This window comes from Saccopteryx leptura, chromosome 1, assembly GCF_036850995.1.
Source record: "Saccopteryx leptura isolate mSacLep1 chromosome 1, mSacLep1_pri_phased_curated, whole genome shotgun sequence".
Taxonomy (NCBI): Eukaryota; Metazoa; Chordata; class Mammalia; order Chiroptera; family Emballonuridae; genus Saccopteryx; species Saccopteryx leptura.
The window spans coordinates 7,534,309-7,556,789 of NC_089503.1; the positions used below are offsets into that span (position 1 = coordinate 7,534,309).

General features: G+C 53.3%; 2 protein-coding genes and 1 long non-coding RNA gene across 10 annotated transcripts; 1 reads left to right on the forward strand and 2 right to left on the reverse strand.

Annotated features, from left to right (window-relative positions):
• Window positions 1-121: 121 nt before the first annotated feature.
• MUS81 (MUS81 structure-specific endonuclease subunit) lies at window positions 122-5,609 on the reverse strand. Of its 6 annotated transcripts, none has more exons than XM_066352074.1 (16): window positions 5,222-5,609; window positions 4,998-5,127; window positions 4,686-4,804; window positions 4,088-4,186; window positions 3,915-3,983; window positions 3,667-3,752; window positions 2,998-3,120; window positions 2,701-2,796; window positions 2,492-2,613; window positions 2,294-2,391; window positions 1,626-1,742; window positions 1,437-1,532; window positions 1,130-1,258; window positions 951-1,054; window positions 375-458; window positions 122-285 (listed from the first exon to the last, which is right to left on the reverse strand). In XM_066352074.1, exons 1-16 carry the CDS (start codon window positions 5,354-5,356, stop codon window positions 219-221), a joined length of 1,674 nt encoding a protein of 557 aa, XP_066208171.1. In that variant the 5' UTR covers window positions 5,357-5,609; the 3' UTR covers window positions 122-218. The 6 variants fall into 6 exon arrangements, with proteins under 6 accessions (XP_066208171.1, XP_066208082.1, XP_066208247.1 ...); XM_066351985.1 differs by having other exon boundaries at window positions 2,980-3,120; XM_066352150.1 differs by lacking the exon at window positions 3,915-3,983 and having other exon boundaries at window positions 2,980-3,120.
• Window positions 5,610-7,559: 1,950 nt separating this feature from the next.
• CFL1 (cofilin 1) lies at window positions 7,560-11,224 on the forward strand. Of its 2 annotated transcripts, none has more exons than XM_066358250.1 (4): window positions 7,560-7,793; window positions 9,680-9,987; window positions 10,267-10,343; window positions 10,574-11,224. In XM_066358250.1, the coding sequence occupies exons 1-4, from the start codon at window positions 7,575-7,577 to the stop codon at window positions 10,684-10,686; spliced, it is 717 nt and encodes a 238-aa protein (XP_066214347.1). In that variant the 5' UTR covers window positions 7,560-7,574; the 3' UTR covers window positions 10,687-11,224. The 2 variants fall into 2 exon arrangements, with proteins under 2 accessions (XP_066214347.1, XP_066214355.1); XM_066358258.1 differs by lacking the exon at window positions 7,560-7,793 and adding an exon at window positions 8,625-8,740.
• Window positions 11,225-16,325: 5,101 nt separating this feature from the next.
• On the reverse strand, window positions 16,326-21,912 carry LOC136387322 (uncharacterized). Of its 2 annotated transcripts, none has more exons than XR_010748104.1 (3): window positions 21,726-21,912; window positions 20,550-20,624; window positions 16,326-16,645 (listed from the first exon to the last, which is right to left on the reverse strand). It is a non-coding gene; the product is annotated as an uncharacterized lncRNA (long non-coding RNA). The 2 variants fall into 2 exon arrangements; XR_010748105.1 differs by lacking the exon at window positions 21,726-21,912 and adding an exon at window positions 21,510-21,719.
• Window positions 21,913-22,481: the final 569 nt, after the last annotated feature.

A 22,481-nucleotide genomic window follows, 5' to 3' on the forward strand; every position in this document is an offset into this window, starting at 1 on the left:
GACTCCATCTCCTTGCCAGTTTTAGTGTCCCCCCAGGAAACCCCAGCGTCCCGAGTTTAAAAATCACTTGGATATTTTACAAGGCCCTGGGGCCTGGCGTCTCCTCCATGACACACAAAGCTGCAGGCACTTAGATTTTTATTGTAGCCTAAAAAATTCTTGTTAAAAGGCTGGCTAGCCTGGAGAGATGGGGGCCTGGGTCAGTCTTGTGGCCGAGCTCAGGTCAGGGGGCTGCAGCTGCAGTAGAGCTGGGACAAGGTCCTGCTCAGAGCGGGCCCCAGATTCCTGCGCACAGAGAGAGGCTGAGGGTCAGGTCCTGGATCACAGCAGCTTCGGCCCCAGCCACTCCCTCCGGGGCCTGTCCCCTGCCTCACCTCTGTAGTCGCCCACACTTGACAGTGCTCAGCAGCATCTCCTGTTCCTTGGGGGTGGCACAGGCATCATAGGCAGCGAGTAGACTGCGGATGGGATGGGGCACTGGGGCACTGTCCCATTGTCAAGCCTTACAGAGGCTGACATCTGAGCAGTTCGGGCCAGAGTCATGGGAGACAGGCAGGAAGGGGTCAGCACCAGTTAAAGGAGTCAGAACCACCTGTGTTTCCTGAACCCGGCATTCAAAGCCCCGTTCCACCCCACTCATCCTCCCTTCCTGCTCTTGCAAATGTTCTCCAAGTTCTTGGCCCGGTCTTCATGACCCAACTCCTCTGCTGCACCAGGTGGGATGTTTCCCTGTCTCCTGTGGGCTCCCCAATGCCTGAGATACTGTCTGGTCCTGGCGGGCACTGTGTTCTTCACCCAACCTCCATGAACTCCCCAAGGTTCAGCTAAGTCTGCTCATCTCGGTCTGTACAGTCCTCACAGAACCCGACCCTGCACAAAGCATTGGTTGAGCTGAATTCCATGCAGGGAGGGTAGGGGCAGTGGACCCCTCAGGGCTCTGTGGGGCCTACCTGGCGGGGGTGCTGTACCGATCCACCAGGGCTGCCGCCTTCTCCCCACTCACTCCTCGCACCTGCATCAGCTGCCGGGCAAACACCTCCCTCACGGACTGGGCCTGGGTCAGGGAGGACTGTATTAATGGTGGTCTGGGGCTGGACCACATTAAGGGAGATCTGATCAGAGGCAGTACCTTGTTCTTGATGGCTCCCATATTGAAGTCATTGAAAGTGAGGAGCGAGCAGAGAGGCTTTGTGGAAGGCCCAGCCCCTGATTTGGGGCCCTCTGGAGTTCCCCACGGGCGACTCCGTAGGATATGGCCCTGAGGGGAGAAGGGACTGAAGCCAGGCCAGCGCTCTAGGGAAACCCCCCAGGCAGTCCTTGTTGGATTCTAAGCCCCACTGGGCCAACCTGAGAAGCAGGGAACTCACTCAGCTTGTCTTCCTTAAGGAAGCACAGGGCCCAGGGAAGGGACCAGTGCTAGATGTGCACCTGCTCACCTGGTAGAGTCTCTCCAGGCCCCGTGTCAAGAGGGCCAGGTAGGCAGCTGACTCCTTAATGTCTGCTGTACGCTTCACAAAGAAGCCATCGATGACCTGGGGAAGAGGACCCAACAGAGGGAGGTAGATCCTGGTCTAAGCCGTGGATCACAAGGTCCCTGCCAACCTGGCCCTGCCCTCCCAGGTCACCTGAGTGTTAGTGACAGCCTGCAGCAATGTGCTCTCAGGAAGACTGAGGTTGTGCACTGAGCCATGCTCCTCCACCAGGTACACTCGGTGCGCCAGGCCACAGCGCTTCAGCCGGAACTGGGGAAGCAGAGGTAGGGGGAGACAGGGTCAGGCCATCTATCATGTCACACTCAACATCCTCCTGGGACCCTGGGCACACCAATGCTATTTCTCATCTTCGCTAGTCTTCCTACCTATCTTTGTTCATGCTGTTACTCTTGCATGGAAAGCCTGTCCACCATCTTTAATAATGCCCCTTCTTCAAGCCCCCCTCAGCCTATGCATGGTCTCTCCAACTATGGGGTCAGCCCAGGAGCCAGCACTGAGAAACAGTGGTTCCACTCCTGGAACTCTGGGCTTGTTTATACAAGACTACAGGGGCCAGACACTCCAGGGGTCTTTCATATGCTCCTCAACCCAGCCGACACCCTGTGCACCTGCTGTGTCCCTGAAAAGGCCTGAGGGGTCTGTTCCCAGGGCTGCCCTGAAGCGGCTCTAAAGGGGTATGGCTGGAGTTGTAGAGCTTTGCCTTGCGGCTACCCAGAAGTGACCCCTGGATTCCTCTTGGTTAAGAGGGAAGCCCCAGAGCAGGCAGGAAGTAGGAGGTTCAGTAAGGCTGGTAGAGGAACCTTCTGCTCCCGGAAGCGGCCATCGATGATGCTGCTACATAAGTCATCCAGCCGCTTGCGCTCCACGATGTGATCCAGGACTAGTTCTCCGGGTCTTGCTGCCAAGAAGCCAAGAAGCCAAGAAGGGTCCCGTTGGCTTACATCCCTTCACCCACCAGGCCCTGCCTCTGTCACCATCTGACTATCCACACCCCTTACCAGGGTCTCTGGGCCTGGTTTCCTGTGCTACCCACACGAAGTCCCCGACATGCAGTTTACGCACAGTGTGGGTCACGTGCAGCCGCTGCAGCTGGCGGAGCAGCTCTGGCCTGTGCCCCATCCTGGAATTGCAAGGTGGGAAACTTAGGTCAGAGCAGGCCACTGACACCCCCCAGCATCATCTCCCTACTTCCCCTCGCCTTACTCACCCCTTGGCCTCACCAACATCCACACACAACAGCACCCTGTATTCTCCGGGCCTCAGCTCCAGGGACGGCTGCTGGACACCGCCTTCGCTAGCACCTCTGGAGAGGGGGATTGGTGTGAGGCCAGAACCCCAGTGCCAGGGCAGTTTCCCTTCAAACCCAGTGGAAATGGGGCAGCCACAGCTCAGCTGTAGGTGATGAAGATAGGGGTGGGGTATTGGCCTCATTTTTGGGACTCCTGCTCCCCCTTTCCTTCCACCCCCCTCCTCTCCTCCTCCTCACAGCTCAGCTGAAGCTGACCCTGGTACTTCCGGTTCCTCCCCAGGGGGCTCCTCTGTTCTGGTGCCCACATTCAGTGAGCTCAGGCCCTCTGACTCAGCCAACTTCTGGGCTAGCTCCAGACCCTCCTGGGTCAGTGAGTACCTGGTGGGTGGAGGAAAGAAACACAGATCTTCCTTCTTCACTTGTATCTGGCAGGCTTTCCTGTCTCCCCCCCCTCCCCCCCTTGGTGGCCCTGCACAAATAAGTCCAGTAGCTTCCACCCAATGCCCTGAGCTGTGTTCTTGCTCCTCAGATCAGCTTCCTCTAGACCTGCCCAGGGCCATTTCTCAAGTCTGTAATAAGTACATCTCAAAATAAACTTTCCGTCCTCCTAACTTTGCTTATATTGGTACCTCCTTCCTGGAATGCCTTTCCTGCATCTCTACCCTCTGAATTCTAAGATGTGTCAAATACCATGTCCCCAGCCAAGCCCTTCTATTTCTCCAATAACCTGGGGCACCTCCCCATGCCCTTCCCTGTTCAGATCCTCCTGGTACTCCCACAGTGTAGACTCCTGGGGGTAGGGCCTCTCTTTCCCAACTTCAACACTTTGAGGCCTAGGAATTGCTGAGTGAGTACAGGCCCCACTCAGAACATCATGTGTAGTAGTCCCTCCTTGCCCTCTGCATCCCCTGTAGTTGGTCCCACCTGGCTGGCTGGTGTGTCCCGAGGACCAGGTTCCTGTGGAGGAGGGAGCGGAGAGCTGGCCAGGGTTGAGATCTCCTAGGGGCCATCTATCCACAGGGGAGGACACTGTCAGAAAGCCCCTGGTGCTACCACGTGTCCAACTCCCTGTGCCCAACACCACTGCTTGCTCCCAAGAAGGACAGCCTCTGGTGGGCTCAGGGTCAGATCCAGAGCCACTTGGCCCCATCCTTCTCCACCTCAGTGCTCACTCTGGGAGACTCCTGGGCACATCTCTGCAGCAGCTCCTCCTTGGTTAGAAAGCTATGGCCACGAGGACTCTGTAACCAAGGCAGAAATGTAACGAAGTGCTTGGGCTAGTCTCCTCCAGGGGCCTATGCTCCACTGCCTTGGTTCCCAACTCCAGGTGTAGCCAGACACTCACCAGATGTTCCTTGTAGAGCTGCAGCAGTACTGCACGTGCGACTGAGTGCCGAGCAGGCCAGTAGCTTCCAGAGCCTTCACCCTGTGGCTGAGCTGGAACCTGAAAGGTACAGAGGGTTTGGAACACAGGAGCCAGGGAGCTGTGCGTGCGTTGTAGACTGAATCCCTGGCAAGGCTGAGGTTCTCGTTCTGTCTCAGCAGGCTGCATGGCCCTGGAGGAGTCACCCAGCTGCCTCTCAACTTTCGTTTCTATAAAATAGGCCTTATTATGGGATAATCCCCTGCAAAGCTGGGATGAGTAGGTGGAGTGTGGGGAAGTAGTGCAAAGGGTTTCATTCAGTCTCAGTTCTACCACCCACTGGACACATAGTAAGACAAGAAAACTCAGTAACGACAACCCCCACAACTTACTGGGCTTGTCCCCCTAAATAGCTTGATCATGGGACTCTCCCAGCTGATTCTATTATCAATGACATACACTCATCTTCAGATGAGCAACTAAGTATCATAAAGAACAACTCATGTGCCCAAGGCCAGGCATCACTGGTGGGGAGATCTGGACTCAAGCCTGCTAAATCCCCCAAGTAAGACAATCTTACTCCTGATGCTCCCAGTTTCCCTCGCCCCCTCCTCCCTGGCATGGAAGAGTCCTGGACTTCGGCATGTGGCCCTTCCGGGGATGGACTCTTTGCTCCAGATGAATCTGGGGCATGATCACCTGCGGGAACAGAAAAGAGTCAATCCAGGACCCCATGGAATTCAGCAGGTGAGGTCAGGGACGCTTCCAGCTCGTGTGGTAGCTGTCAGCGGTGAGGCTCTGAGAGCCAGTCACTAACAAGTCCAAGGACAAAGAGCAACTTTGAGTCGTAGTGGGAAATTAAGGCATCCCAGGTGGTGCCCCCAGCGCTCACCGCCGGACGATCGGTGCTGCTGCAGCCGCTGGTCCAGCATCCGGCAGAGACTGTCTCCGAAATGCCGAAGAATCTTAGCTTCTTTGCCGCTGCGCAGAGGCAGTGGGTAACGCCGGAGTGAGCGCAGCGCCTGGCGGGGGTAGACGGTGTGGTACCGGGTCAGACCAGATCTGGTCATCTGGCTCCGCTTGCACCTGTCCCCATCAGGTCGGGCCAGGACTCACCTTTTGAAATACGAATTGTGTGCGGCGCCCCCTGCTGGCTGCCTCGTCCCGCCACTCGGTCAGCCAACGTACAAAGAGCGGGTTGGGGCAAATCGGCAGCGGGCGTTTCCGGCCCAGACGGACCGGCGCCGCCATGAGCCCCAGGACTGGTCTTTTGGCGCCTCACGCCGGTGGGACTGGGACGCCGCCAGTTCTGGACAAAGGATTCGAGTACCTGGCTCAGACGGGGTAAGACAGGACCTCTCCAGATCACGTGGTCCGACAGGCGGCACTATCTAGTCACTACATTCTAGTGGATAGCCTCCCGCCGCCCTCCCTGTCCCTACACTATTAAGGGAGAATACTGTCTCTACGGCCTTTCTCCCTCCCCGCCCCTCCCCTCCCAGCCTTTTAGACGCGCTCCCCAGCCCCCTCACCACCACCGGAGTCTCGACCCGCCTCTTCCTCCCACCACAGATTCTAGGTCTTCTTAGTGCAGGCGAGAGAAAGGGAGATAGCGCCCCCTGTGCCTGGGAGGGCTGGCCGGGGCGGTGCACCATCGAGTAGCCTGAGGCTGCCAGTCTCAGTCTCTCCTTAGCGGAGGCTGCTGGAGACCGGGCTTTGGAAGAGCCGAAGGGGTGAGGGAAGAACAGGTGCAGGTCTATTCGCAGGAGAGAGATCTAGGAAGGTGTGTAGGGGATAAGGACACAAAGGTGACGCAGGAGGAGCTGAAGGACCCTCCTGGGAAATGATCCCGAGCTCAGGGTGGAGGAAACGACACAGGGCAGAGGAGGAGGGGTGCGAAGTCGGGGACGGGCAGGGAAGGCCAAAGGACGGAGAAGGGGAACAGAGGACAAGTGGAAGGGGGCCGGGTAGGAGGTGTTGGGCATCCTGGCAGGTGGCGGGGGTGGCTGAGATCGGCAGGTAGTTCGATTTGGATGAGCAGGCTGGGATAAGAAGCCCGGGCAAGGGTGGAAGGGAACAAACACTTCGATGTTTCAATGACTCATTGGAGGTGAGACCCACAGGGAGGTTTAAGGTGAAATCTAGGCAAAAAGGTCCCAGGTTGAGGGACATGTATCAGGGACTCGCCAGGGAGTTGTAATAGACCCCAGCAGTTATACCGGAAGTCGTGAGGTTCTGGTCTGGGTCCGCCGCCCGTTCAGGCTCCGCCCAACTGCGACCTGCCTACCCTAGCAGCTAGGGCCTAGCCTACTCAGAATTCCCGCCTCCCTCACGACGATGCCTTATAAGGAGCCTCCAGCCAGCGTTCGGGTTGGACCCGCCCCCTCTAGTCTCTTGCCCTAATAAGGACATCTAGGGCATCCCGCGGCTAGGGGCGGGCGGGAGCGCGTCTCCAGAGTAACTGCAATATTCCCCTCCCCCTCCTCGTTGCTCTTGGAAACTCCAAGGCTCAAAAAAGGTGAAGCCAGCCTCTTCTGGCAGGGTCGCTACGAGCTGTAGCCTACACCTGGGGCTCCCGGTAGCTCGGTTGGTGGGCGGTGCGGCTCAACGTCCCCGACTACAATTCCCGACATGCTCTGCGAGGTACCCTACTACAGGTGTCACTCCCCAGATCAGGGAAACCGGGCTTCCATTTTTTTCAATGGCCATAGTTCCCTTGTTTGCGACCGTTTTCCATGCCCGCACAGCGTGAGGCCGTAGTCATTGTTTGAGGCCAACAAAGTTTTCCACCCTAGGTGTTTGGGGTTTGCTTTTTCTGGAGCTATACTCCCAGAATTTGTCTCAACTTTTGCAGGTATTAACTATCAATATATAACTGGTTATCAACTCGAGAACGAGATTCAAATCTGATTTAATATATTTCTTCTTTTCGCTATCTAGTAAAGGCATATAATTCTTGAATGCACAAATCTGTTTCTCCCTTTATTGTCTCGTAAATTTGCCAGACATTTAAAACAAGAATAAAGCTCTATTTTCCAAGATTTCCTTGTAGTCTTTCCCTTATTCCTTCATTTTATTTTACTGAGGTTGCATAAGGCCTCCTCTCAGGAGACAAGAATGGCTTTGAACATGGAGGGTGCTCAATGAATGGTTTATTAGATTGAAGGCGCCTTATACTTGCAGATTCTCCTTGCTCAAGGACTGGATTCCAAGCCAATGAATTGTTGCTTTAATTCAGGAAAGAAAATATTAACTCAAAATTTTCAGACCAAAGGACCCAGAAAGTGCCAAGATGGATCTTAGCAAAAACAGTTTCGCAATGGAGTTAATAGCCGTGAAGTCTGGGTTCATTTTCTGGTCTATTTCCAAGCGCCGGGCGCCGAGGCCTTGCTCAGCTAGAGCGTTTCCACGACCAATGGGCGTGCGCTCCGTGCCATAGCCCCACCTCTCTCGGACTACATTTCCCCGTATGCAATGTGACCAGAGGACGACGCAGGACCTCCGGACTTCATTACCCATCCGCCCGCAGCGGGAGCGCCGGAAGCCTGCCCCGCCCCTCATTGTGCGGCTCATACTAAACGGAAGGGGCCGGGAGAGGCCGCGTTCAGTTGGATCCCAGCAGCAGCTGCAGCGGCTCTTGTCTTCTAAGGCTCGTCTTGCTGTCTCCTTTTTCGCTTCCGAAAATATGGTGAGCGCAAAGCCAATGTGCCTGAGGGGAGGCAGCTGCGAAATCGGTCATCTGCGCGCGCTGAAGGGAACGAGGGAGCGACGTGGGTACCCCCTCCCCCAGCGCCCAGAGCGGGATGAGGGTTTCGTGCGGAGGGGCGGCCGGGGCTAGGATGCGCGTGCGCGCCCGCGGGCGCCGTGTAGGGCCGGCTCGAATGTCGCTCGCGCGCCCCCTGGCCTCCCTTCCCCTCCCCCACACTGCTGGTGCGCCCGCGCAGACACCGGCCGTGGGGGAGGGGTCCGGGCGCGCGTCCACTCGCCCGCCCCTCGCGGAGCAGCCGGGGTGGTGCGCTGCCGCTGGGCCCAAGTGAGTCGGTTCACGGGGACGCGCGCTCGACGGGAGCACGCGGTGTCCAAACGCAGCCTGGGGACGGCGAGGGAAAAGCGCGCGAGCTGTTTTGGAGCGCGCGCCCCACCCAAGGGCTGTTCCCTCCTGGCGTCACCCTCCCTGGGCAGGCGGGTCTGTCTCGAAGCAGGTGGTAGAGATGTCTGCACCCTGGAGGGGCGGGGGCGGCGCGGCCAGCGAAGATGCTGGGGCGACGGGTCCGGGCGCCGGCGTCTGGATTAGCGGTTTGCGCGGCGCGGAGCGGACCCTGCAGAGGCTACGATCCTTCTCCAGAGCGAGCGAGCCCATAAAGCGAGCTGGGTTCTCGACCGGAACGGCGCAGTCGGGCGGCGCGTGCGCACACGCTCAGGCCTGGCCGCTCGGCCCGAAGCCCTGGATGAGAGCGGCCGTCGGCTTTCCCGGATGGGGGCCTGAGGGTGGAGTCGAGTTTAGGGAAGTGACCCAGGCGGGCACCGCCCGGAAACCACCCCACCCCCTGTGTTCGATTCGAGGGCTGCGGGAACCAAAGGTCGTGTAACTCTCCAGGCTCGAGCCCGAAGCCGAGAGGGCTGATATGCCGACTGGTAAAAGCTTTTCCTGGGGTTTGAGACCCGGGAGGTGCTGCTGTTTGTGGCTGGGTGGTTTCTTTCGCGGAGGAGGCCCAGCCTAGCTGATCTTGCCCCGCCTACTCCGGAAGCGGCTGAGTCACGTGGCAGGCTTCCTCTGCAGTTCCGGGACGGGGGCGGGGCGCGGCAGATTTAGTCGGGGACCGTCGCTACGTTACTGGGTGTCCCCCAGCACGACCCATAATAGCAGTTTAAAAAGCTCTCGAGTGCTGTGGGCAGTTGGGTTTAGCTTGTTTACTTCTATCAGTGATCTCTAAGTCTGCTTTTTTTTTTCAGAGGACAGGGAGCAGTGTTGTAGGGCCATAATCAGGTGTTGTAATTCCTTGGTTGTGGAATACTCCTGCAGAGAAGAGGATCATTTGTGTAATAACTGCACTGAGCAGTTCTGTTGAACTTGCTGGAACTATTGAGCACCTTTGGTGTCTTAATTAGTATTATGGAGTCCTGGTTCTTTTTAGAAGAGATGACTGTGATGTAGGTGTCTGTATTTCCTTCTCTCTGAAATTCTGGGTCAGAACGTATATCCTAAAGCTGAGATTGAGCACTCAGAGTGAAATGAGTCAGGAGCATTCTATGTTCATCTCTTAGTCAAGGCTGTTTCTCACAGCGCTTTAATTTTTAGCTTGTAGGATGTCAAGGGGGGGAAGAATATGCTAAAAATTAGGTAATCAGAGCTCTTCCATGGCTGCCGTTCTGGGGTTGTGTCCATCTGGTTTTGTGACAGTAGCTTGGGTGGGAAAATAGGGTTACTTGTTTTGGGAAGATTAATGATCCCTTGGAGCTGAGAATTATGCTGTGTTGGCATCCAGATGGATCTTCTAAGAAAACAAAGGAAGGACTTAATGGGGGAGCCCCAGAAACCTTTCCTTATGTGAGGTATGTGTGGCTTGTCCCCAGGCCTCTGGTGTGGCTGTCTCTGATGGAGTCATCAAAGTGTTCAATGACATGAAGGTGCGTAAGTCCTCAACACCAGAGGAGGTGAAGAAGCGCAAGAAGGCGGTGCTCTTCTGCCTGAGTGAAGACAAGAAGAATATCATTCTGGAGGAGGGCAAGGAGATCCTGGTAGGTGACGTGGGCCAGACAGTAGACGACCCCTACGCCACCTTTGTCAAGATGCTACCGGACAAAGACTGCCGCTACGCTCTGTATGATGCAACCTATGAGACCAAGGAGAGCAAGAAGGAGGACCTGGTGTTTATCTTTTGGTGAGCTCCTCCTGCAGGCACTTCTTCATGCCACCTGTCCTAGCTCTGCCCCGCCCCCCTTTCTCAAGATGGGAACTCTCTGGCTCCTTAAAAAAGGGAAAACAGAGGTGTGTGTTTGGGGTGGGGGGGGCATTGTAACAGAACACTTATCAGTGAGGAACTTGATAAAAGCTGAAATAGTAGGGGCCAGCTCATGAGTTTTCTTGAAGTCATCTATAGCTTGAGGATACTTCCTAGATTTGGAGGGGACTTCGCTGCAAGTTCTCTATTTCTCTCCAGGGCCCCTGAGTCTGCACCCCTTAAAAGCAAAATGATCTATGCCAGCTCCAAGGATGCCATCAAGAAGAAGCTGACAGGTAAGGGCCACACTGGTCATGCCACATGCACTTTGCTCAGGCCTTGGCTGCAGGGTGGGGTGGGTGGTATGGCAGAGGAAGTTCCTTCCCCTCCTCTTTCCTGCCTGTTCAGAAGGTAACCTTGTTCCTGCCACCTGTTCTCACTGGCTCCTTCCCAACCATAATCTCCCTACCCCCAACCACCATACCAGTGTTTGCTGCTCACATACACTCCCCTTTCTTTCCCACAGGGATCAAGCATGAATTACAAGCGAACTGCTACGAGGAGGTCAAGGACCGCTGCACTCTGGCAGAGAAGCTGGGGGGCAGTGCTGTCATCTCCCTGGAGGGCAAGCCTTTGTGAGCCCCCTCCAGCCCCCTGCCTGGAGTATCTGGCAGCCCCAGACCTGCCTGTGGGGGGTTGCAGGCTGCCCCTTTCCCGCCAGACCGGAGGGATTGGGGGGATCCCAGCAGGGGGAGGGCAATCCCTTCACCCAGTTGCCAAACAGCCCCCCCACCCCCTGGACCTTCCTCTTCCCTCCATCCCTGACGGTTCTGGCCTTCCCAAACTGCTTTTGATCTTCTGATTCCTCTTGGGTTGAAGGAGACCAAGTCCCCCTCCCAGGCACCCCAGTTTGGGGGGGGCCTGTATTTTTTTTAATGACACCCCAGTTCCCACCTGTGGCTCCCCTTTCCCATGCTGCCAACTTCTAACCGCAATAGTGACTCTGTGCTTGTCTGTTTAGTTCTGTGTATAAATGGAATGTTGTGGAGATGACCCCTCCCTGTGCTGCCTGGTTGCCCTCCCCTTTTCACCTGGTCGTGGCCACTCTTGGAAGCAGGACCAGTAAGGGACCTTCAGTTTAAAAAAAGAAAACACAACAATAAAAAGGCTCACTTAATACGATGTTTGATTCAGGTTTGGGGCCCAGGGGACCTTGTCGGGAAGGTGGGTTAGGGGAATAAATATCATCTCTTCTCTAAACCCATCTCCAACCAGTCTTCACACCCTCATCTGGCCCCAGTGACTGGCCCAGTCTCCCTTCTGAGAGGTGCCACTCATTCTGTTGGCACCAGGTTGGCCATTTAGGAGGTAGCTGAGCCAGGGAATATCGGCCTGGGGCCCTCCAGCAGATGGGGCTCTGTGCCTGAATTGCTTTTTTCTTTAGCCTTGACCCTGGTGGGCAGCAGGGCGCTGAGGCCTCTTCTCATTACCAGATGTGGGCTGAGAGTACATGTCACAGGTTACCTTGAACTACTTTCTCCACTGTCAGGGTTCTTTCAGGTCCTTTCTCTACCTCCCTTCGTTGGCTGACTCATTTATGAGGGCTGGGTTCTGTGGCTGCCGTGAGTCAGAAGCCAAGGTGAGCCTTTGGTCTGCTGCAGATACGGCTGGAGTCCAGGGTGGGGCTAGCCAAGTGGGGCTCAGGACTTCAGACCCAGGTGTCTTGGGCTCTTCCTGTGTTTAACCAAGGGGGTGTTGGCTAGAACTTCAAGCCTTCTGCCAGCATTGTTACAGGTTCTTTCCAGCCTGTACTTTGGGCTTTAAACTACTCGGCAGGTAAAGGTACTCTAGAAGTCTCATCCTGGTGGTGGTAATGTGAATTTATACCGCCCATCCTAATCAACTACAGTAAAAGAACCTGGAGTTAGAGCTGGTTCCTTAGTTTCTTGGAGCTGTCCATATCTCTGGGAGGCAGAAAGGGTATTTCTATTTTACTGTTTAGGAAATGGGTGTAGAGTAGTGTTTTTCAAGTGCTGGTGTGTGAAAGTTAGCCATTCTGATATATGAAGATTACAGGCTAATCTTGATTTTTTTTTATCACAGACAGAGAGGGACAGACAGGCAGGAATGGAGAGGCAGGAAGCATCTATTCACTGCGGCATCTTAGTGATTGGTTTCTCATGTGCCTTGATTTGGGGGAGAGGGCTACAGCAGAGCGAGTGACCCCTTGCTCAAGCCAGCGCCTGTGGGGTCATGTCTGTGATCTAGCGCCCAAGCCAGATGAGCCCGCACTCAAGCTGGCAACCCGGGGGTTTCAAACCTGGGTCCTCTGCATCCCAGTCCGATGCTCTATCCACTGCACCACTGCCTGCTCAGGCCAGGGTGGTTAACTCTAGCAGACCGCGTTTGAAAGCCACTGGTGTGGAGAGAATTAGGTGTTTTATATGGTCTGCATCTTGAAGACTGCTGGATTCCAAGTACTGAGTCTTGCACCTTCCCATGGAGAGTCAGTACCCTGGAAAACAACTGAGGGTGCTGTAGGTGCCCACCGTATTCCCCCAGGATCCGGTCTCCGTAGTGCTCTAGTAGGGGGTGTACTTGGTGGCCCCTGGAACTAGGAAGTGAGGGCAGAGCAGGCCTCCTTGTTATAAAGCCAGTCTTTTTTTCTTTTTTTAATTTTTATTTTATTCATTTGAGAGAGGAGAGAGAGAGAGAGAAAGAAGGGGGGGAGGAGCAGGAAGCATCAACTCCCATATGTGCCTTGACCGGCAAGCCCAGGTTTTTCGAACCAGCGACCTCAGCATTTCCAGGTCCACGCTTTATCCACTGCGCCACCACAGGTCAGGCAAAGCCAGTCTTTTTTTTTTTTTTTAATTGATTTTGCAGAGGAGGGTTGGGGGACAAGAAGTATCAACTCATTTTTTTCCTTTTTCAAGTGAGAGAAAGGGAGATGGACTCCTGTGTGCCCCCCCAACTGGGATCCACCCAGCAACCCCCATCTGGGGCCTTGGAGAAGTATCAACTCGGTCACTTCACTTAACTTGTTAATTGCTTGTTGTATGTGCCCTGCTCGGTACATCAGCATTCCAGGTTGATGCTTTATCCACTGCGTCACCACAGGCCAGGCTCAAAACCAGTCTATTCTTGGACAGACTGGGTAAACTGATCCCTGGGTCCAGGTGGGTGGAAGGTGGGTGGAGGCTGTCCTTAAGCCCCCTGGGGAAGCAGGTTAGGGCCCTGGCTTCCACAGTTTATCCTTTTGGAGGACCCGGTACAGGGTTAGGGTGGGAGGTTGTGGGTGTGGCTGATGGCTGCTGTGGGTGGGGAAGGAGGCATATTGCTGGGGTGGGAGGTCTGGGAAAGGCGTCATTAAATGGCCCCAAGCAGGCTCTGGCTGCTTTAAGGCTCCTTGAGGGAAAAAAGGGTGTTCTGGAGAAACAGGGTACTGTCCTGCAGAGGGGAAAGGTCCTGAGTGTCCCCTGCCTGTGCCATATTTTGGGAGACGGTGTAGCTCTTCATGTACCACAGTAACTGTCCCTCCCCTCCCCTCCCCTCCTCTCCCCTCCTCTCCCCTCCCCTCATCCTTGTTTCTGGCAGTCACAGCTTCCGTTTATTGAGGACTTCTTACTGGTGATACGGCAGCGGCCAGGCCTAAGATGGGGAAACATTGCCCGGAACCTCAGCTGGTACTGCTCATGGCTACCACCCCTCCCAGCAACACACTCAGTTGGAAAGAACCCAGGGGGGTGGGAGGTAGGGAATTAGCAAAATGACTCAGGCTGGAGGGTTCACCTTGGTTGAGCTCTAGCACTGCCAACTCAGTGAGGTTCTTGTAGAAGGGAAACGTGGCAGGGTAGGCAGACCAGTGGCAGGGGCTCCAGGGCCGTGCGGCTCGCCCTGTTGTCCTGGTTCAGAAGCACTCCAAGCAGTACAGTTGCTGGTGCTCAGCAGTCTGCAGCTGCCAACACAGCAGGGGCACTGAGCACTGTTGCCCACCACCCTTATCTACATTCTCTTTTTGGTGGCTCCAGCCCCTAGCCCTGAGGCCACTCCAGCCTCTGAATCAGGAAGGTAGATAGGCCCTGGCCAGGTAGCTCTGTGGAGCGTCATACTGAAAGGCAGCATGCTGGTTCAATCTTGGTCAAGGCACATAGAGGAACAGCTTGATGTTCCTGTCTCCCTGCCTCTAAAAAGATAAGTAAACATAATGTATCAGCAAGTTGGGGACTGGGGCAGGAGCTTCTACCCAGCATGACTTGGTAACCACTCTAGGTCAAACTCTGATGTTTAGGGGAGCAGACCAGGAAAGGCTTCACAGAGGAGGTAGTACCTGATCTGGATTGTGGGGGTCAGGTAGATGTGCAAGCCAGGTGTGTGCTCAGGGAGCCTGTTCAGTGGGGGCACTTGGACAGCAGTGGCCAGGTCACAAGAGGCCTTAAGTGCAAGCTAAGAACTTTGTGCTGTGTGTCTTTGGTAGTTTCTGGAAGGAACAGGGTCCCTGAAGGGCCTTGAGCAGAGAAGCAAGATTGGCACACTCCAGTGACTCTTGGAGAAGGGTTCAGAAGAGGCCTGGGGCAGGATGTTGGCAGCATAGCTGCAGCCTGCCAGTGGCCCCTAGCAGGCACGTCCTTGTAAATGCCTTGCCAAGCCCGACTCCCACCCGCTTCCCACCACCAGACACACTTGAGGCTGGATCCCTGCCTCCACTCCACCTCTTTATTAAACTATCCTGGAGGACAAGTCCAGGGAGTCATGAACATGAAAATTCCAGAATTATCCTGGTGCTTTTTATCCTTTTACAGGATTCTTCCCTGCAAAAGATCTTTGTGTGGAATTCAACACAGAAGGCAGTACACACTCTTAGTCTGTTTTATTTTTTTAAACTTCCTTAAAAAAAACCCAAAAAGTTAATTTTATTGATTTTAGAGAGAGGAAGGGGAAAAGAGGCAGAACCTGACCAGGGATTGGACTGGTAACCTCTGCTCTTTTGGATGATGCTCTAGCCAACCAAGCTGTCAGGCTGAAGCTTTTTGTATTTTGAGAGGGGAGACGAGATGAGAGCCATCAGCTTGTTGCTTCACTTTAGATCTTGAATTGCTCCTCAATTGGGCAAGCCAGCGAGCAACCTTGGGGTCATGTCAATAATCCCGTGTTGAAGAAGATGGTGACCCTGCACTCAAACCAGTGACCTCGGGATCTCAAACCTGGACGTTCCAGATCGATGCTCTACCTACTGCGCCACCACCAGTCAGACCACCCTTAGTCTCAAAGATCTCTGCCAATTTGAGGAAGCTCTGAGGAGGCAGTGGGGAGGCGCGAGGGCTGGGCCTCGGTGGTTGCGGAAAGCCTCCCTGCCCTTACCCCACCCTTGAGGAGAAATGTTTCTCCCAAACCCCAGGAGCACTTCTGCAGCTCTCACATGGAGCAGATAGGTGGTTTCTACAGTGACCTTTCCTGGGCACAGAGTAGTACAGACACAGAGAAAGGGCAGGAAGGGTGGGAGGGAGTCCTCACATTTTGAGCTGGTTAACTTGCTGTGTTCTCGGGCTGCTCAGTGCAGCTGAAACAGGGATATAATTGTCTGCCAGTTCTGTGGGGGAACAGCCCTCCATCAGAGCTCATTGGTCTGCATGTCAAGCACCACCCCTGGTGGTTGTGGCCACGGACAGGGCATTTCCTGTTCTCTCCTCGGGAGTCCGACTAGTGGCCCTGTGTACATTTGTAGGAGTGTATGACCTGTGCCTGCTGGTAGGCATCCTAGACGTGGGTGTGCTACTCCAGCAGGAAGGTCCTCTCCTGCTCAAATCAGTCATCCACAGAAGTGAGCATGGTAAGGCATACTTCCACCAAGTAACCAGGGGCCTGGCACCACAGACAAATGGGCGGCCGTCTCCCTCTGGGCCAGGCCTCACCAATGGCTTCACTCCCACAGCCAGCCTGAGCCGCAATCTTGGCTGTGGACCTGAATCCAGAAAGGGTCCCAGGGGTCACCTTGAGCCCTGGCATGCTGGTAAAGAGGGCTTCATCTGTAGACTACACAGTGTTCCTCACAAAACCACCAAGGAGCTCCTCCCTGTTCTTTTTTCAAGCACTTAGCTGAGGCACATGGCACTTGCAAAGTTGACAACTGCTTGAGGCCAGCTAGAGCTCTGCCCCCCACCCCCAGCGGTGACCCCTGTGCTCTGGCCCAGTTCACATCCAGGTTGGGGGGGGGGGGGCGGCTGCCAGGGGCTACATAAAGTCTTCATGCATTGCAACTGTCTCTTTTTTTTCAAAGGTTTTATTTAGCCCTGGCCGGTTGGCTCAGTGGTAGAGCATTGGCCCAGTGTGGATGTGCAGGGTTCTGTTCCTGGTCAGGTCACACAGAAGGAGTGAACATCTGCTTCTCTACCCCCACCCCCTTCTCTCTCTCCCTCTTTCTCCCTCTTTCTTTCCCTCCCACAGCCATGGCTCAATTGGTTCTGTAGAGCCTTTGCCTCAGGTGCTAAAAATAGTTTGTTGTGAACATGGTCCCTGATGGACAGAGCATCAGCCATAGACAGGTTGCCAGGTAGATCCTGGTCCAGGCACATGTGGGAGTCTATCTCCCCTCTTCTCACTAGGAAAAAGAAGAAAAAGAATAAAACATGCATTTGGAGATACACATTTCCCTCTGGACACTACTTTAGCTGCATATCATGAGTTTTTTGTTTGTTTGTTTTTCAATTTATTTTATTTATTTTGGAGAGAAGGAGAGAGAGAGGGGAGCAAGATAGTAGTTGCTTCGCTTAGTTGTTCGTTCATTGCTTCTCATATGTGCCTTGAGTGGGCAAGTCCAGGTTTTTGAACCGGCGACCTCAGCATTCCAGGTTGACATTCTATCCACTGAGCCACCATAGGTCAGGCATATCATGAGTTTTGATATGTCATATTTTCAAAGTAATTTCTTTAAAAATTGTTCTAATATCCATTATAATTTATTATTTGACCTATAAATTTACTTAGAAGCATGTTGCTTAACTTCCAAATATCTTGGAACCTACTTTTTGTTTTGATTTCTATTTAATTCTACCTGGTCAGAGATCACATTCTATGTCTTAAATTTTTTTTTTCTTGTGACAGAGACAAAGATGGAGAGGGACAGATAGGGACAGACAGACAGGAAGGGAGAGAAATGAGAAGCATCAGCTCTTTGTTGCAGCTCCTTAGTCTCCTTAGTTGATCATTGATTGCTTTCTCATATGTGCCTTGAGTTGGTGAGCCCACACTCAAGCCAGAGACCTTGGAGCTTCAAACCTGGGTCCTCTGCATCGCAATCCCATGCTCAATCCACTGTGCCACTGCCTGGTCAGACTCATCTTTTAAGTGAGTGGAAGGGAGATAGACTCCCACCCCTGACCGGGATTCACCAGCAACCCCTGTCTGGAGTCGATGCTCGAATCAACCAAGCTCTTTTTAGCGCATGACTCTGATGCCCTCGGACCAACTGAGCTATCCTCAGCTCCCAAGGCCGTGCTCGAACCAATCAAGAGAGAGACATTGACTTGTTCCAGTTATATGTGAATTCATTGGTTGATTTTTGTATGTGCCCTGACTAGGCATCAAACCAGCAACCTTGGCATATCAGGAGGATGCTCTAACCAACCATGGTACCTGGCCAGGGCCTTAAAATTAATGATAACTTGGCCTGACCTGTGGTGGCGCAGTGGATAAAGCGTCGACCTGGAACACTGAGGTCACCAGTTCAAAACCCTGTAATTGTCTGGTCAAGGCACATATGGGAGTTGATGCTTCCTGCTCCTTCCCTTTTCTTTCTCTCTAAAATGAATAATAATAATAAAAAGTTAATGATACTTGTTTTATAGCCCAACATATTATGGATTTTGGTAAATGTTTCGTGTACTTTAAAAAAAAAAAAAAAAAATCATTGCCTGACCTGTCGTGGCGCAGTGGATAAAGCGTCGACCTGGAAATGCCGAGGTCGCCAGTTCGAAACCCTGGGCTTGCCTGGTCAAGGCACATATGGGAGTTGATGCTTCCTGCTCCTCCCCCCTTCTCTCTGTCTCTCTCTCCTCTCTCTCCTCTCTAAAATGAATAAATAAAATAAAAATTAAAAAAAATCATTTTAGATACAGGGGAGAGATAGAGAGATAGAGATAGAGAAAATCAGCCCTGGCCGGTTGGCTCAGCGGTAGAGCATCGGCCTAGCGTGCGGAGGACCCGGGTTCGATTCCCGGCCAGGGCACACAGGAGAAGCGCCCATTTGCTTCTCCACCCCTCCGCCGCGCTTTCCTCTCTGTCTCTCTCTTCCCCTCCCGCAGCCAAGGCTCCACTGGAGCAAAGATGGCCCGGGCGCTGGGGATGGCTCTGTGGCCTCTGCCTCAGGCGCTAGAGTGGCTCTGGTCGCAACATGGCGACGCCCAGGATGGGCAGAGCATCGCCCCTGGTGGGCAGAGCGTCGCCCCCTGGTGGGCGTGCCGGGTGGATCCCGGTTGGGCGCATGCGGGAGTCTGTCTGACTGTCTCTCCCTGTTTCCAGCTTCAGAAAAATGAAAAAAAAAAAATACAAATCAGGCAGTGGCGCAGTGGATAGAGCATAGGCCTGGGACACTGAGGACACAGGTTTGAAACCCTCAAGGTCACCAGCTTGAGTGCAGGCTCACCGGCTTGAGTATGGGATCATAGACATGAACCCATGGTTGCTGGCTTGAGCCCAAAGGTTGCTGGCTTGAAGCCCAAGGTCGCTGGCTTGAGCGCAAGGTCATTTGCTTGAGCAAGGGGTCACTGGTTCAGCTGGGGTCCTCTGGTCAAGGCACATATGAGAAAGCAATCAATGAACAACAAGGTACCACAACAGAGTCGATGCTTCTCATCTCTCTCTTCTTATCTATTTATCTTTGTCTATCTCTAACTGAAAAAAGAAAATAAGAAAGAAAAGATAAAAATCTAATCAGGTTCTGACTGGTGGTGGCACAGTAGATGGAGTGTTGACCTGGGATACTGGGGTCCCAGGTTCGAGACCCCAAGCTGGTCAGCTTGAGCACGGGTGCAGTCAGCTTTGGCACAGGCTCGCTAGCTTGGGGACGGCTTGCCAGCTGGAGCGTGGGATCATCAATACGATCCCATGTTCGCTGGCTTCAGCCAGAGGTCACTGGCTCGGCTGGAGCCCCATCAGAGCACATACGAGAAGCAATCAACGAACAGCTAAAATGAAGCAGCTATACAAGTTGATGCTTCTCATCCTTCTCCTTCCTCCCTCTCTCTTTCCCTGCCTGTCTCCCTTTCTCTCTCTTTAAAAATAAATAAATAAAAATTTAAAAATATAAAATAAAACAAAAATTTTCTCTGTCTTAAAAAAAAATCCAATCCGTTGCCTGACCAGGCAGTGACGCAGTGGATAGAGCAGGCTATAAAACCTGCCTTGAATTTTGTTTTCTTTTTTTCTAATTATTCATTTTAGAGAGGAGAGAGAGAGAGAGAGAGAGAAGGGGGTAGGAGCAGGAAGCATCAACTCTAACATGTGCCCTGACCAGACAAGTGCAGGGTTTCGAACCAGCGACCTCAGCGATCCAGGTCAACGCTTTATCCACTGCGCCTCCACAGGCCAGGCTGTTTTCTCTTTTTTTTTGTTCTTTTTTTTTCTTGCCTTCTGTTAGATTAGTATTTTTTTTTAATTTTTTTACAGAGAGAGAGAGTCAGAGAGAGGGATAGACAGGGACAGACAGACAGGAACAGAGAGATGAGAAGCATCAATCATTAGTTTTTCGTTGCGCATTGCGACACCTTAGTTGTTCATTGATTGCTTTCTCATATGTGCCTTGACCACGGGCCTTCAGCAGACCGAGTAACCCCTTGCTGGAGCCAGCGACCTTGGGTCCAAGCTGGTGAGCTTTTGCTCAAACCAGATGAGCCCGCGCTCAAGCTGGCGACCTCAGGGTCTCGAACCTGGGTCCTCGGCATCCCAGTCCGACGCTCTATCCAGTGTGCCACCGCCTGGTCAGGCTAGATTAGTATTTTATATCATTTCATTTTCTCTTCTATTTTTACTTACATATTTATTTATTATTATTTTCATTTCTCTGCATTTAAAGGAGAATCTTAGTCAATGCTTACTCTGCAGTGATTTTTCAACCTTTGTTTCTCATGCACTGATAAACTAATTACTAAAGAAAAAGGGGCTCTGACCTCTTCTCCCTTAGTAACTAATTTATTTGTGCCATGAGATGAAAATGGTTGTATTTAGTCAGGGGCACTGACCTTAGTAATTAGTGTGTGTTTGTGCCATGGAAAAAAAAGGTTGAAAATCACTCCTCTAGAGGACAAGGTCTAATAGTGGACTTTTAGAGTTGGGCACCTACAAAGGTTGGGGGTACACCTATCAGTCTGATAGTCCAGTACATGTTCAGAGCATATAGCATCTCATATGGTAACAGTAATAACAACAATAGCAACAATAATAATACAATAGCTAACACTTATATTTGCTCTTTATATGTCAGGCATACATTAACTAGTTTAACCAACCTGGCCTGTGGAGATGCAGTGGATTAAAAGTCGACTTGGAATGCTGAGGTCGCCAGTTCGAAGCCCTGGGCTTGCCTGGTCAAGGCACATATGACAAACAATCAATGAACAATTAAAGTGAAGCAGTTATGATACTTCTCTCTCTCTCCTCTCTGTAAAATCAATCTATTAAAAAAAAACTAGTATGAGCATAAATAAACATTGAAACATATTTTCTATTCCGTACTTTGTCTCTCAACCCCTCTCACCTGTCCAAACTCCACTTGGCTTTTCTGACTTCCCCCAGGGAAGGCTCTTCTTCTGTACAACTGCCCTACCACCACCAACACACACAGTCTAGCTCATTGGTGCAGTAGGCCGCCAAGTCCACTGTCTCCTTCCTACGGCCTTAGTACGTCTGCTCTGACCTGCATGGCTTGGTAACTGCTTGAGGAAGAAGAAAGCTGCTCCATCCTGATCCCTCAGCCACATCTCCCTACTACATGCCTCCAACCCTCAAAGGTATGCACCTTGAGTGCATCCTTGGCAGAAAGGTGCTCAATAACTATTTGTTGAATGAAGTTAAGAGGAAAGAATAAAGAGCGAATAGTCTTATGATTATATGAGCACAGATACACAAATGAAGCCACTAGTGATGAACAGGATTCCCCTTGGGGAAAGATGAGGGTACTCCAGCCCCTTCCCAATCCTTAACATTCCTCCTCTTCTTCTCCATCAAGCCCGTATGAGTCTATCCTGGAGAGGTGAGGTGTAACAGTGACGGGCCCCTTTCCATCTGTAAGGACAAAGGTAAACCCTGCTTCCCTTGGCATCCTCACCAGTTCCCTTGCGGGTGCCACAAAGACGCCCCCACCCTCTTGCTCACGCATGCGCACGCACACACGCACATCCTCCTTGACTGGGCATGATTGGGTATCATAGAGTGAGGTGTGTGTGTGGGGGGGGGCGTCCTTTGTTCACCTTGCTCTCCTCCCCAGCCTCCTGATGCTCCTCCCTCACTTTCCTTCTTGGCTGCAGCACACAAGGATTCCGGGCTTGGCCACCTCCCGCGCGCTCCCGCCGCCTGGTCCCCGGTTAGTCGCCGGGAGGAACAGATCAAGTGGGGATCCTATCAGCTAATGGAGACACTCTTTCCTCCCTGCCAAGGAGTCACCGGGAGTTGGGCGAGATTCTCACCCCATCCTCTCTCAGCCTCGCCTTTTGATTGGGTACCAGGTTTATGGTGCACGAAGCCATTGGATGCAACGCCTGTCGATGCTGCGTCCACGTCCCAGCTTTTAAGGGGAATAGCGGAACTGAGTGACAGCGTAGGCACTAGGGACCGGGGCTCTGGGGTCGCAGAGATCTTGTGCCAGGTCAGCCTCACCACCAGCCTCGCTACCTCTCACCCGCCGCCGCTCCCCGCCGCGCCTTCCAACGGTATCGCGCGGTCTGCGCGTGCGCAATAGCCCCGTTTGCCCCCTCAGCCCCAGGTGGTGGGCTGCGGTGGGCTGGGCTGGCGGGGCAGTGGGAAGGGGGAAAGGGGGGAAGGGTGGGGGACAAAATGGGGAGCAGGAGAGGGGATGATGGAGTGCGGATCAGGGCCAGGGTTAATGCCTGTTGGCTTTCCACTCTGAGTCATGAGGAAGCGGCGGTGTAAGCGGCGCAAGAAGGTGAAAGGGTGCGACAAGGACATCAAAGGCCAGGCCCAGGTCCGTGGGTGGTTCCAACTGGAGCCGGGAAGCAGAGGGGCAGAGATGCTGCGAGAAAAAATATGGATGCCCTGGAATGGGCTCATCGTGATTGGGAAGAGAATGGAGCTTCTGGAGAGAAACACGCAAAAGCCTAGGATGTGGAATCCGAAGCTTGGGTCTGAACACTGGGGACTGGAAACTGTGAAAAAGAAGTCAGGCCCCAGTCAGGAAAGGCTGAAAGTGAAGCCACTGCACCGTG